Below are 12,432 nucleotides of genomic sequence, written 5' to 3' on the forward strand. Positions count from 1 at the left end.
GGCGTCTACTCTTTGACTTTAGACTTTAGGGGTCCAGATTCAGGGAGCATCCCACTACTAGTGACGGATTGATGTGGGGGAAACATGAGCCTTTGCCGTTATCAATAAGGCGTCCCATCGGCAACACCGACTTTGTTGCATGCCATCTCATTGGTGCTTGCCAATGCTTCCTTATCGTCCTCATACAACTGCCTATTACTGTTGTCTCGGCAGGGTCCATCTCCGCAAGCCAACCCCTTCGCTAGTAATTACCACTAACGATGAAGCTCAGAACCAAAACCCGGTTGCGTAAATTACTCATTACTCACAGTCATGGGAATCGTTCAGGCTGGAAAGGATGTATCCATGTCGTTACCGTTTTCGCCACTTCTGGTGCTGGGATGTGCCAGTGGAAAGTTCACAAGACCCACGACCCGCTCTCGCGTCATTGCTCGCCCTTCTGCCATTTCCTGGCTGATCTGTCCCTCGAGGACCTTAGCCAAAGGGTTCGACACCCTCATCTCCATAAGCGTAGACAGTAGGAAGTGCATTGAATCCAGTGCTTTGGCGTCGTTCAACGAGTCGTCGGCCTGCTCCTCTGCGTTGGCTTTGAACTTCCCAGAAGTATGCCTCGACGAGGTGGGACTGCCATTCCCTCGGGGCGGACGTGCTAGGAAGATAGTAGAAGCTTGGTTATCGGGGACACTAGACTTGCGCTGGGATCTCCGGAAGATCACTTGGAGGGCGACGTATATGGCCCAGGGGATCAACGGATTCATCTGAACTCTGTCAATACTTCACTGCAGTAATCGGCGCCATAAAGTTCCAAGTCTGTCTCATTGACACCTTCGAAAATGAATGGCGGGATTTGGGAGCAAGCGGACTCACCTTGACTACATTTGCCCGGGTCACGAGTCGCATCATCGCCGAAAGTTCCGTTGCTGCTTTGATGCATTCGTCCTCACTTCGAGGGATATGTCTAGCTGAGGTGTTTGTTCTTCCCGCTTTGGCTATCACAGCTTGGTGTAAGCAAATGATTGTGGCTTGAAGAATTATATTGAGAGATAAGACATTCGGTTCAGTCACGAAATCTGCGGCGACCAAATGTGCCAATGAGTTGGTAGACGCATATTGAATCGTTTCGTCCAGATGATGATGTTCCGTCCAAAAGTCATAGCTGAAATTGTCGAGCAACTTTTCTCTCTGTAGCTGTTTGACGTGTGAGAGACAGCATATGCAGATGTTGGCCACAACTACCATGCCCTGGTAGGGAGAAAGTACCCAGGTAGCGGGAAGACTCAGAGCATCTTTCAGTGTGAGTGACCTCGAAAAAGCGTTGACGTAGGAATCGTGTGCCGGTATGTGCGTGGTGATCTAGGCACCTTGTCAGCTGCAAAAGAGTGCCAGTGGTCTGCTACCCCTGAATGTATAGCATGTTGACTTACCTCTCTAACGTCTAACATACAGCCTGTGTTCCATCCTACACCTACACCAATGAAGCAGTGAAGACCGTACGCTGCCCATAACGTTGTCGCCCTTTCTTTGAGCTCAGCGGGATCACTAGTCTCATGGAGATATGTTTCAAAGGAAGCAACTCGTTTCGAAGAGACTTTTGGGTCCATCTTGTGTAACTCCAGCATCTGTGCCAGCCAAGTCGCACGACTTACGCTGGTCCATGCTCGCGGGAACAGGGTCTCTTTGAACTCGTACAAGGCAAGAAGGATATGTGTTTGAAGAGCAGCGATTGTCATGGAGCCGCCAGACACCTCCACCTCTGAATCTTCGACACATTCCCTCGCTTGCTGGTAGAACCGCTCTTTCAAGTTGGAGTATATTGGTGACAACGCCGCCGCATGAGCCCACATAGCGTACCTCAGACCGAGTGACTCGAGGGGGACGTGGATATCGTCTGTGCTGGAGGGGGATCTTGACTCATCGATCATGGGAATGGAGGGATGGATTGCGTCGAAGTAGCGTCGGTATCTGTACAGACTCAGTAACCGACCCTTTCACGCCTGGACGGCTCACACTCACAGGTCCTTCATGACATTCTGGGGAACAGTCTCATATGCATCAATCCTCGTACCCCGTGTCGTATGTATCCTCGATTGATCGCTCGAGCTCGAACTGTCCACACTGGGCCACTGACTCAAAGATTCACTCGAGTAGCCTTTGTCTGAGGTATCTATCTTTTCTCCACCGAATGCAAACAATTCACTTGTTCCACAGGCTTCCGGGATATCCGTTGCCATCATATTCGATATGTCCCATGCCACTGGATCGTTGAGCGGAAAGGCATTGGTCTCCTGGAGACTGCTTGATGTTGCTGGAGGATCGCTTGACGAATGCTGAAAGAACTGGCTGATCTCAGTAGGCGAGAACGTGCTGACCGAAGGAATAGAGTTGGGCCATGTGGTACTTTCGTTATTAGAGATGCTTTGCGAGACTATGGGAGGGTAAGCTCTTGAGGAGCCGTCTTGTTGAGCTGCAAGGGCTGTTTCTGCTTGAACTAGAATTCCTCAGCAAATCTGGTTCACGAATGGGTGAACACAATGCGGACGTAGTCTGTCATTCATCGACATCAAGTCTACGTCGACTCTTGACTGCCTCGACGGTGGCATATACACGCAATGCACCGAGTAACGAGAGCATCTTTGACAGCTTGGCAGCCCTCCATCACACTTGACTTTGCGGTCTCGACATGAAGTACATGCCATATGACGCCCACCGTCACTCATCTTGTTCGCCGTAGAATAGATCACTAGGTCGAATGATGATATGTGATGCTGCTCTCTTTGATCCACGGCAGATGGCGCAACGGTGGCTCGTGCCGGTGTTGGTCTTATCATCTGCAGGGCAATTCGACGCCATGTAACCAACGGGAATAATACCTTAAGCTCTCGGGGTCGCAGATCATACATGTTTTGTAACGAGTTGCGTGAAATTTAAGAATTCTCGGCCCAAACATGATCAATTAGCACAACAGTGCCACGGTGGGCCTCTAATTCTAACTTGAGATCCATAAGTTCTCACCTGCAGTAGTAAAAAGAGCAGGGTTGCTGTGCAACTGGCTGTAGCCGTCTCTACTAAGGCAACCGAATCTTACTGTAATAAGAAGGCCCATCGATGCTAGCTGATACCGATCACGATGTGTTTATCATTGCACACATATTGGTTGATGCTACCCCCTATCCACGATCCTGAAGCCAACTCTGGCATCATCGCTTCCATTTATGATATCCTGAGACGATTCTGCATGCGACGTCTTATGGTCAAGTTGTTCTGGACTGAACATTCGGCCGTGATCGCCGTTCAATCGTTGATCCTTAGGCCTAGTCTAGACCGCCGCCGCTTCGATATACACTCGTAAACCCGTTCCGCATGCAAAAGGCATGGTTCGATGGTCTTGATTGGTCGTTTCTCCGTCCTTGGCCTTGGTCGAAGGAATATCGGTTCGGAACGGGCATTTTCGCTTCTGTAGCGGAACCCACGGCGACAAGAGAATCATGTAAATCCGCTGTAGTAATGTTTGTTAGGTATATTTGAGATATTGAATCTATATCGAGCAGACTCTGAAGGCTTAGGGAAGGGAGTGTGAAAGTTGATGTGGCGGTGGTAGGAGTTTTGGGGAACACCAAAAGGTTCGCCGAGTCCGCCTTAGACCAATTCTAAGCATGACTGACATGACGTAAAATGTCGGTCCGAGGGCGGCCCGACAATAGCCAATCATTTCAGAGCTGCTGAGCGTAAGCAGAAGCAAGAAACTGCAATCACGATGTTTTTCGATCAAGTACAACAATATACGATGGACGTACAGTGCACTGTCTGCAGTACGCTCTGGCTTGCTATGCTGGTATAAGAGTAAATCATGGCCTCAGTCGAAGCTCATAGAGAGGACCAAACTACGGGTTGGAGACTTCCATCTGCCTCTTTCATACATAAGACACCCAAACATTTCCAACCAGACCACACCTTTAAGTGAGAAGAGCTCGATTAACGTTTCAGTGAATGGTCTGATACTCTGCCAATGCAAAATACAACCTAACCCCCACACGAACAAACCAGCTAGCACATCTTGAAGATTTACCAGTCTTGACTTGCCCTCCTGCTTCCATCATATTCGCATCGTCATGGCTCTCCAAGCCTTCCCCTCAATTAGCGAGTCAGTGCGGCTCAAAGATGGCACCACTTACGCCTTCGTCCACTTGCCTCCTGCCGACTCCCAGAAGCCAACGTTCCTCCTTCTTCACGGATTTCCAAGCTCGAGCTGGGACTGGAGGCACCAAATCGCTCAGCTCAAAAAAGCCGGGTATGGCGTTGTGGCACCTGACTTGCTGGGATATGGTGATACAGATAAACCAGAAGAGCTTGAGGCATACTCGATGAAGAGGATGAGCGGCCATGTGGCAGAAATCCTGCAGAAAAAAAGATTGCAGAAAGTCATTGGGGTTGCACACGACTGGTGAGTCTACACCACTGCGCAAGTGATTGTTCAGGTGTAATAGGCTGGGATGTGATTGTCGGTGGCCCACATGCTCGATATTTACTGCTGATCTGATGAATTGCTGCTTTGCATTGGAGTTAGTTCGACTCCGCTGACGCCAATATCTATAGGGGTTGCGGTCTTCTAGCCCGCCTTGCTACGTACCATCCTGAGTGCTTTCTCGCTACTGTCTTTGTCTCCGTGGGATATATCGAGCCTGGCCTCGTTCATGACATTGGTACTCATGCACCTTGCCACCCTAGCTTTCCAATCACTTTCGCTTATGTGTTTTAGATGCCTTCAACGCTCTCACCGAGCAGGCTTTTGGCTATCCAACCTTTGGGTACTGGAAATGGTTCAACACCGAAGATGCAGCCGAGGTATTTGATCGGAACGTGGGTTGACGAACTGCACTAGCATTGTGACCTTGCTAATGGCCACTAGCCTCAAGCCGCCTTCTCCCTCATCTACCCTACCGATCCTGAGATTTGGAAAACCGACTTTTGCCCCGTAGGAAATGCAGCAGCGTGGATTGCTTCCGGTAAAACCACACCACTCCCCGATTGGGTCACCGAAGAAGAAAATGCAGTGAGGAACGAGATCATGGGGCAAAGTGGCTATGCTGCCCCTTTGAGATGGTCAGTCGTTAATGGCATACCCATGATTCAACGTTGCATCGAATCTAACGCATTCTTAGGTACAAATCTGCTATGAGAGGCATCAATCATGCCGATGAAGCCGATGTCCCGCACGAGAAGAAATTCCTCACACTACCAAACATGCTGGTCGGCTCAACAAAAGACTATGCAACCAGAGCCGATATGCAAGAGCAGCGCCAACGAGAGTGGACGAAGAAGACCAAAGTCGAGGTTCTAGATTGTGGGCACTGGATTCAATTGGAGAAGAGAGAGGAGTTGTATCACCTTCTTACCAACTTCGCCGACAAGGTCGCTGAGCCTGGAAAGTAGCCTGTCAGGACTTTCTAGGCTTGATGATATACCTGTCCATGTAAGAAATTCTCTGACAGCAAGTCAATGCCAATATCTACATGATTGTATGAGGTGGTGCACGGACCCTATGAATAATAAGACCCTGAGACCCTGCATTAGACCCTGCATGAGACCCCGCATTAGACCCGGGCCGGGGCACATGATCGAGCATGCCTCCAAATCCTCAAGTATTATTACTTGTCAGGCTACGTCATTTAAACAATCTGACACCAGGCATGTATGTACATGTACATTCCTCCCACCTCAAATGTGAAGTTATACACGCGACGAATTATCACTGCCAACCTGACTGACTCGACTTCCTTCGTCTTCATGCTCCTCTGCTAGCAATGTGGAAACCATCTAAGCCACCAGGGTGGATGCTAGCTTCCTCCATCATTTCTATCGGTGGTCTACTGAATGGGTATAGAGTTTTTACAGAACCCGCAAGAAAAACAAGCTGACACTTCTCTAGCTACGACACAGGCTCCATCGGTGCCGTGACTACGATGCCACACTTCGAACTCACTTTCGGCACTCCAACGCCCGCTATGCGTGGCTTCATCGTATCCTTCTTGATGTTGATGGGTGCTGTCCCCGCATTCTTCGCAGGACAACTGGCCGATCGCTATGGGCACCTTTGTATTGTCATGGTAGGGTCCACGATCTTTACACTGGGTGCCATTTTGCAAGGAGCAGCATCTGCGCTCCCTATGCTCTTGGTCGGAAGAGCGTTGGCTGGACTGGGCGAAGGGCTTTGGCTCTCGAACGTGTCGGTGTATGTCGGGCCTCTGCTCTGTGTATCAAGACCTCAGATACTGACTTGGCGCTGTCAGATACATCACAGAGATCGCTCCCGCAAGCCGTAGGGGGATGCTAGTCTCAATTCCTCAATTCATGGCAGCTGTAGGGATCTGCGCTGGCTACTTCACGTGTTATGGTTCTATAAAGATCGATTCGTCAATCTCCTGGCGGCTTCCCTTCATCCTTATGGCGGTTACTGGTGTCATCTTGGCTGTTAGCTGTCTCTACTTACCGCCTTCGCCCCGATGGCTCTTTGTTGGTGGTCGTCGGGAAGATGCCATGCGTTCACTAGATCGCCTCAATATTCCTAGAGTGGAGGTCGAAAGGGACATGTCGAAGCTTACCGCTCGCAGTGAATCAAAGCTGTCTACTTGGCAATCAACACGGTCAATTTTCCAGAGGAAGTATCGGCTAAGAACCACACTTGGTTTATTCGTCCTAGGAATGGTCCAATTATCCGGGATCGATGGCGTCCTCTATGTGAGTCTGAGACTGTTAATCCTCGCCTCATCGCTTGCGGTCGCGATGGATTAAACGATCGCTAATCTGCTGACTCTAACAGTATGCTCCTATTCTCTTCTCCCAAGCAGGTTTATCTAGCGGCACAGCCTCTTTCCTTGCATCCGGAGTCTCAGCTATCCTCATGTTAGTAGTATCAGTCCCTGCTTTCATCTTCGCAGATAGCTGGGGTCGCAGAACTTCGATCATCACTGGTGGCATTGGTCTATCCGGTTGTATGTTTGTCATCGGCAGTCTCTACGCAACGAATAGTGTCCACGCGCACTCTGGATCTGGCAGGTGGTTCGTCATACTGCTCATCTTCGTCTTTGCTCTAACGTACTGTGGAACATGGGGAATTGTTGGCAAAATTTACGCCAGCGAAATCCAACCGGTCCAGACGAGAGCTGCGGCAAACAGTGTTGCGCAGGGTCTGAATTTTGTAAGTCATACCAAAAACCCGCTGATTTACATGCTAATCTCCACAGTTCACAAACTGGCTCGTGGCCTTTGCCACTCCCATTTTCCTTGCACGCTCCTCCTTCGGCGCATACTTCCTTTTTGGTGGACTATCCCTTTTCACGCTCATCGTACTCGCGCTCTTTATGCCCGAAACACGAGGACGAGGGTTGGAAGAAATCCAAGACGGGTTCCGCAGGCCATCGGTTAACCCGGCTCGACTCGGTCGCAAGATGTTAGAGGGCGTAAGATTCAGAGGAAGTCCCAGCACAGCGAACACTGGATCAAGTATTGCTATGTCAGGAGAGAACCCCCAGACGGACACCGGGAGCAGCCATTCGATCACTGCCCCCCAGAGAGTTGCCACGCATACTGTTTGAGGAAGGGAATGCTTGTAGCAATACTTTCGATATATGAATTAATGCACCATCATGATATTCTGTTCAGAAAGCCTGGCCTATAGCCACTTCATGAAGCCCTGGAATCAGTCTCAAGCCGTGATGTTGTTCAGGTACGAGCATGCATAAAAAGAATTTTAGTTATAGCGTATTCCCATGGATGGTAAAGGAGCACTCTTCTCCTCTTCTTTCCCCTCTTTCCCTGACTGTTGATGTCATATAAGCAGCAGCAGTCTCGCATAACCGTTCACAGTGCAGCATCAATTTTCCCACCACCACAAGGAAACCAGCTCCGACTGCCAACACATATTTCAAAAATCACCTCCGTGTGCTCTTTCGCGGGGCAGATGCTATTCAAAAGAGTTTATCCTCCAGTATCAACAACGAAGAAACATCATCTATTCCATCACTATCACAGCAGTATCGTCCCAGCATACTTGCCTCTATTAGCATAGTTTTTGTTGCTGGACCCCCTCAAAGCAATGGTCGGAAGAACAGTGGTGTTTGTGTATGTATAGAAAGGAGAACAGTTGAGGAGATGAAGCACGCGGGCCCCAGAAGCGGTATAAGTATATGTGTTTCGGGAAAGGACAAGGTTAGGCAGTGTAGAAACCTGCTCCAATTGGTAAATGACCTTGAGCCAAAATGCGCTCAGTCCTAAAACTTTGCCCTCTACCTGTATAGTACGCCTCCTAAGCCGAAATCGATCCATGTCTCAGAGCAAACCAGCTCACGGGAACGTCCCGTTTCATCACACGAGTAGCTATCACAGGCATCCGTGAACTCGCGGTCAAGATATTTAGTACCATCCTCCTAGATCTCTACAATCAGGGGAACGATGGTTCAATGTCCCAATTCCAGTGCGAGACGTATCTGAAGCAAGCTTGAATCGAGGAGGAAATCAAGGCGAGGGGTTGTAGTCTGCGGATGGTTGTGGAAATTCTACGGAGGTGTAGGGTCGTCCGAACCCTGCATCAGCCTTCAACGGTTTGGAAGATTCGGTTTGGAAGAATCTTCCAGACGCCTGTAGAACTGCTCGCTTCGAGAGAACCTTCACTTGCTGATGCGGGACTGGCTTTGTAAAAAATCCGCATTGCCTTGCCGACCAATCGTGGCATTTGTCTGACGAAGAACCACTCGATCCCAAGTCACGATACAGTAATGCTGACAACATCACGCAGTACTTAATAAGCGATGTCCTTATTCTTACTAAGCCTAGCTGCCACCCTCATACAAAATCCAGCAGGTCCTTCTCTCATTCCCGTATTCGGGATCTCTGATGATTCGTCTTTCAACGAGTCATGCCGTTGGGGAGTTGAAGGTCCGCAATCAAGTTGAGTGGCGCTCTGCGACCGAGTACTATTCCTCTGCAAGAGACGCTCCAGCTGCTCATCCCCCTCATACTTCTTCAGCGCCTCCTCCTTCCAAACCTGATAGGGACCAGGTTGGCTGTTGTCCCCGGCCCACGCAGCTCGCAAGCCCTGGAACATGGCTTCGAAGTCCTCTTGCTCGTGCGATACCGATCCTCCATTGAAGAACAGGTACCTCTGCATCTTCCTCCCATTGCGAACCAGATGAGCCATATCGTTCCGCCCACGGCGCTCGAAAATGGCGGCGAATTCCATCTCTTCCGGGCTTAGCCGATTACTGCCGGCGTGGAAATCCCTCACTGGCCAAAGCATGCAGGGGCTGCTGAATGCTTGCGCTTTGGGTTCCACGGACGCGAATTCCCAGTCGATTATGCCGGTGATGTTGAAGTCGTCGTCAACCAGGATATGGTCACCCTTGTCGTCGAAGTGTTTTAGAAAGAAGCCGGCGTCGTTGTGCAGCGACAGCACTTCCGGGACCATGTCCTCGCGCCAGCGATGCGAGAGGTAGTTATCTATGGCGAGACTTGACAGCTCGTTGTTAGCTATGAGCCTTCTCTGATGTGCAAGCATCGCTCTCAAGGATGATTCCAAGGTGTCGAACGGTCCGAGGGTAGTGTTGGGGGAATCGAAGAGCTGTGACTGCGCGAAACCGCATACCTTACTAGATCCGTTTGATGGGAACAACGACCCTGTAGAATGAAACGAATGCTTCTCCAAGGCAAGGAGAATATCTGCTAGTTGTTCTAGGACTTTGGTCCTTTGCGCAGGTGTGGTCGTGTCCCACATCAGAGCTGCGCCTTTCATCTTCTCGAGAAGAATGAAAGACACTCCCACAGGATTTTCGCTAGACTCGGTCGCGAAGTGGAAGACTTTTGGAGCGGGGATGCCGGTACTCTCCAGATACTTAAGCGTGAAGACCTCACTGAGGAAGATGTACGCTTGTGTAGGTTTTGGTGGGAGGAGAGGGTCATCAAGGCGGATCCGGGCCAGCCAGACAACTCCATCTTCAAACTGGACGTCGATGTTGCAGTTTTGTCCGCCCATCTGGCGTGAAACGGCATCGACGTCGAGATGTCCTTGGCCATCCGGCATAAGCGCGGGAATGGTGCATGATGTACCGTTCCGGAGGCGGCTAGCCAAGGAGATCAGAGCAGTGGTCTTGACTTGGTAGAGGCGATGTAGAAGATGTTTCTTGTTCGCGGAACTGTATGCGGTCCAGTAAGCATCCGACTCGGTGTCCTGCTTGGGGATTCAATGAAGTTCGAAGATCGACAGGTATTAGGCCGCAACATACCTGGGAAGGATAGTGGAATGGCAATCGTGAATGTTCGGCGCAGAAGTGCGAGGAGCAAATCATACAGCTTCCAATATCGCGTTCGGCTGGCTGGGTGCATGACTCATACTCGCAGTCACGAAGTGTCATGTTTTCTCTTCGAGCGTTCAAGACCGGTGCGGCAGACAATCAGGGAGAATCGCGAGCAAAATCTAGGAGCGGAAGGGACAGTGAATGTAGAACGCACAAAGTCGACTTTGTTGTGCTGGAGCGGATTGCCAGCTACACAAACAAATAACGTGCCTAACTGAGCTTGAGGTTACCATGGTGATCCCGCCTCTAAATTAGCTGATTTAGCTCTAAACAATGCCCCGCCCACCACACCCTCGCTGTCGGCCTAGATCGCTGACGTGGAGGATCCCTCTTCCTCTCTTTCCTTCACAACCGCTATGACTAGAAAAAAGTGTTCGGTCATTGAAGGGCCGTTCAAAGAAGAAGTTCTATCGAGTCAACGAGAAGTCAGGCAAGCCTCGCAGGGGAATGTTAGGACTGTACCGTGTTGGTTCATGGAAATGGTTAACTTCAATAAGAATGCAAAGGAGTCATGTACAGTGGTGGCAGTAGAAGTAGGAGTGCCAGGGAGCGCTAGTGGCGAATAGACAAGTCGCTCAAGGCCATGCTTGGTAGTTATCAAGGGACGCGATACGTTGGCACCCCATTATTGATACAATGACAGAACTCCCCCCCCAACATCCGGGTACGACTTCTGGGCTGGTCGGTTAGGGCGCAGTCTCGAGTGCCTCAAGTGCTGTGGTCTTGCTACCTACAGAGTGCGTCACTCGTGAACAGGAATCTCCCTCCCTTCGGGGCCCCCTCCTGTACACACTCGCTCCTACACTGTTTGGGTGCACTGGATCTTCAGCAAGACTAGTCTTTCGGGGTTAAGGGTAAGTTGATCAGGAAAGTGCCCCTAGAAATGCGCAATAGAGTATGTCGGGTCAGACACCCCTCGTACCCGGACACTGTACCCGGATGTGAGGGGTGTCAACGTATCACATGCCTTTCGTTAAACTGAGGATAAAATGAACGCTCACCTAGTCTCCTTGGTTATGTTTTCCATTTGCTCATGAAGATTATTTCAGACTAGCATTAGCATTTCAGTGCTTCGGCCGTCCTTTGCAAAGAACCAATAGCCACCACCGACGAAGCTCATCTGATGCTATCTGCGACCTCATAGACAAGACTTCCCTCAAGTTCGTCCAGCATCCAGCCCTCATGTCTAAGCTCTTGCGTCTGTCCTTCAACACCAATCGACTCTCCGCGCTTTTCACTCCTCAGCTCATCATATTTCCCTTCCCAAGCGCGCGCCTCTCGCCTCGCGCCCAGCTCGCGATTCCTCTGTTTCCACAGCAACCCCAAAGCACCGAGCAATGCTAGCCCAAGCGGTACACCGACTCCAAGTCCGACCACATTAGACTTATTAGATGAAGATGGCGGATTAATGCATATTGTGGGGTCAGTGGGCGAATTTGCGGTCGTTGATGGAGCGGCTGTGGATGAGACAGTGACCGTAGCTGTTTCACTACTGTTCGGCGAGATGGAACCGGATGTCCGGTTGAATATTACTCTTCCAGCTCGCACGAAAAAGGGAGCTGTGCTCCCTTGTGTACTGTTGATGCATGCGTTGGATGATGAGTTGCCCGGTCCACAGCAAAAGGAGGAGTCCTGTTGGAACGGATAGATCGTTACGCCCCAATCGGTTTGGACTAGGAAACAGAAGTGTGAGCGTTGGTCAGTCTTGTGCACATTATGATATCCATGGGGGACAAAACAAGAGGGAGCGAGGGGACAACGATTTTCTCGCCTTTCGCATACTATCAATCAGACTAGACTTACCATCCTGACAATATTGCGGACATCCATCTCTTTCCCAGCTTTGATCTGTGCAAGAGCCCCGCCAAACGACTTCATTGCCCGTCTGGGCAAGACAGAGGCCATTGTCCAGACAGATGTCTAAAGATGGGCAGCATGCGCTCGCCAGGCGGGATGATTGAGCTCCGCAGGGGGTGTAATTGTGAGGGGACTCGGAGCCGTTTGGGAAGTAACATGTTTGTGCGCCTATTCTTGTCGCTTTCCCCAGGAAGCAGGCTGAAATCGCGATGAAACCAAGAGCGCGCAT

At 50.4% G+C, this 12,432-nt stretch overlaps 5 protein-coding genes across 5 annotated transcripts; 2 read left to right on the forward strand and 3 right to left on the reverse strand.

Annotated features, from left to right (window-relative positions):
• Positions 1 to 323: 323 nt before the first annotated feature.
• Positions 324 to 2,600, reverse strand: HO173_001283 (uncharacterized protein; the record flags this gene model as incomplete). The annotated part of the gene is made up of 5 exons (XM_037303224.1): positions 324 to 758; positions 868 to 1,353; positions 1,425 to 1,962; positions 2,014 to 2,488; positions 2,540 to 2,600. The coding sequence occupies 5 exons, from the start codon at positions 2,598 to 2,600 to the stop codon at positions 324 to 326; spliced, it is 1,995 nt and encodes a 664-aa protein (XP_037169871.1).
• A 1,509-nt stretch (positions 2,601 to 4,109) lies between these two features.
• HO173_001284 (uncharacterized protein) lies at positions 4,110 to 5,430 on the forward strand (the record flags this gene model as incomplete). Its single annotated transcript, XM_037303225.1, has 5 exons — positions 4,110 to 4,441; positions 4,594 to 4,700; positions 4,757 to 4,857; positions 4,907 to 5,100; positions 5,160 to 5,430. The coding sequence occupies 5 exons, from the start codon at positions 4,110 to 4,112 to the stop codon at positions 5,428 to 5,430; spliced, it is 1,005 nt and encodes a 334-aa protein (XP_037169872.1).
• Positions 5,431 to 5,801: 371 nt separating this feature from the next.
• Positions 5,802 to 7,592, forward strand: HO173_001285 (uncharacterized protein; the record flags this gene model as incomplete). The annotated part of the gene is made up of 5 exons (XM_037303226.1): positions 5,802 to 5,875; positions 5,927 to 6,229; positions 6,288 to 6,735; positions 6,818 to 7,195; positions 7,242 to 7,592. The coding sequence occupies 5 exons, from the start codon at positions 5,802 to 5,804 to the stop codon at positions 7,590 to 7,592; spliced, it is 1,554 nt and encodes a 517-aa protein (XP_037169873.1).
• Positions 7,593 to 8,794: 1,202 nt separating this feature from the next.
• Positions 8,795 to 10,403, reverse strand: HO173_001286 (uncharacterized protein; the record flags this gene model as incomplete). The annotated part of the gene is made up of 2 exons (XM_037303227.1): positions 8,795 to 10,219; positions 10,275 to 10,403. 2 exons carry the CDS (start codon positions 10,401 to 10,403, stop codon positions 8,795 to 8,797), a joined length of 1,554 nt encoding a protein of 517 aa, XP_037169874.1.
• A 1,059-nt stretch (positions 10,404 to 11,462) lies between these two features.
• Positions 11,463 to 12,432, reverse strand: HO173_001287 (uncharacterized protein; the record flags this gene model as incomplete). The annotated part of the gene is made up of 2 exons (XM_037303228.1): positions 11,463 to 12,019; positions 12,150 to 12,432. 2 exons carry the CDS (start codon positions 12,430 to 12,432, stop codon positions 11,463 to 11,465), a joined length of 840 nt encoding a protein of 279 aa, XP_037169875.1.

The sequence above is a fragment of the Letharia columbiana genome, assembly GCF_014066305.1.
Source record: "Letharia columbiana isolate WasteWater2 chromosome Unknown Sc0000002_s0, whole genome shotgun sequence".
Classification (NCBI taxonomy): Eukaryota; Fungi; Ascomycota; class Lecanoromycetes; order Lecanorales; family Parmeliaceae; genus Letharia; species Letharia columbiana.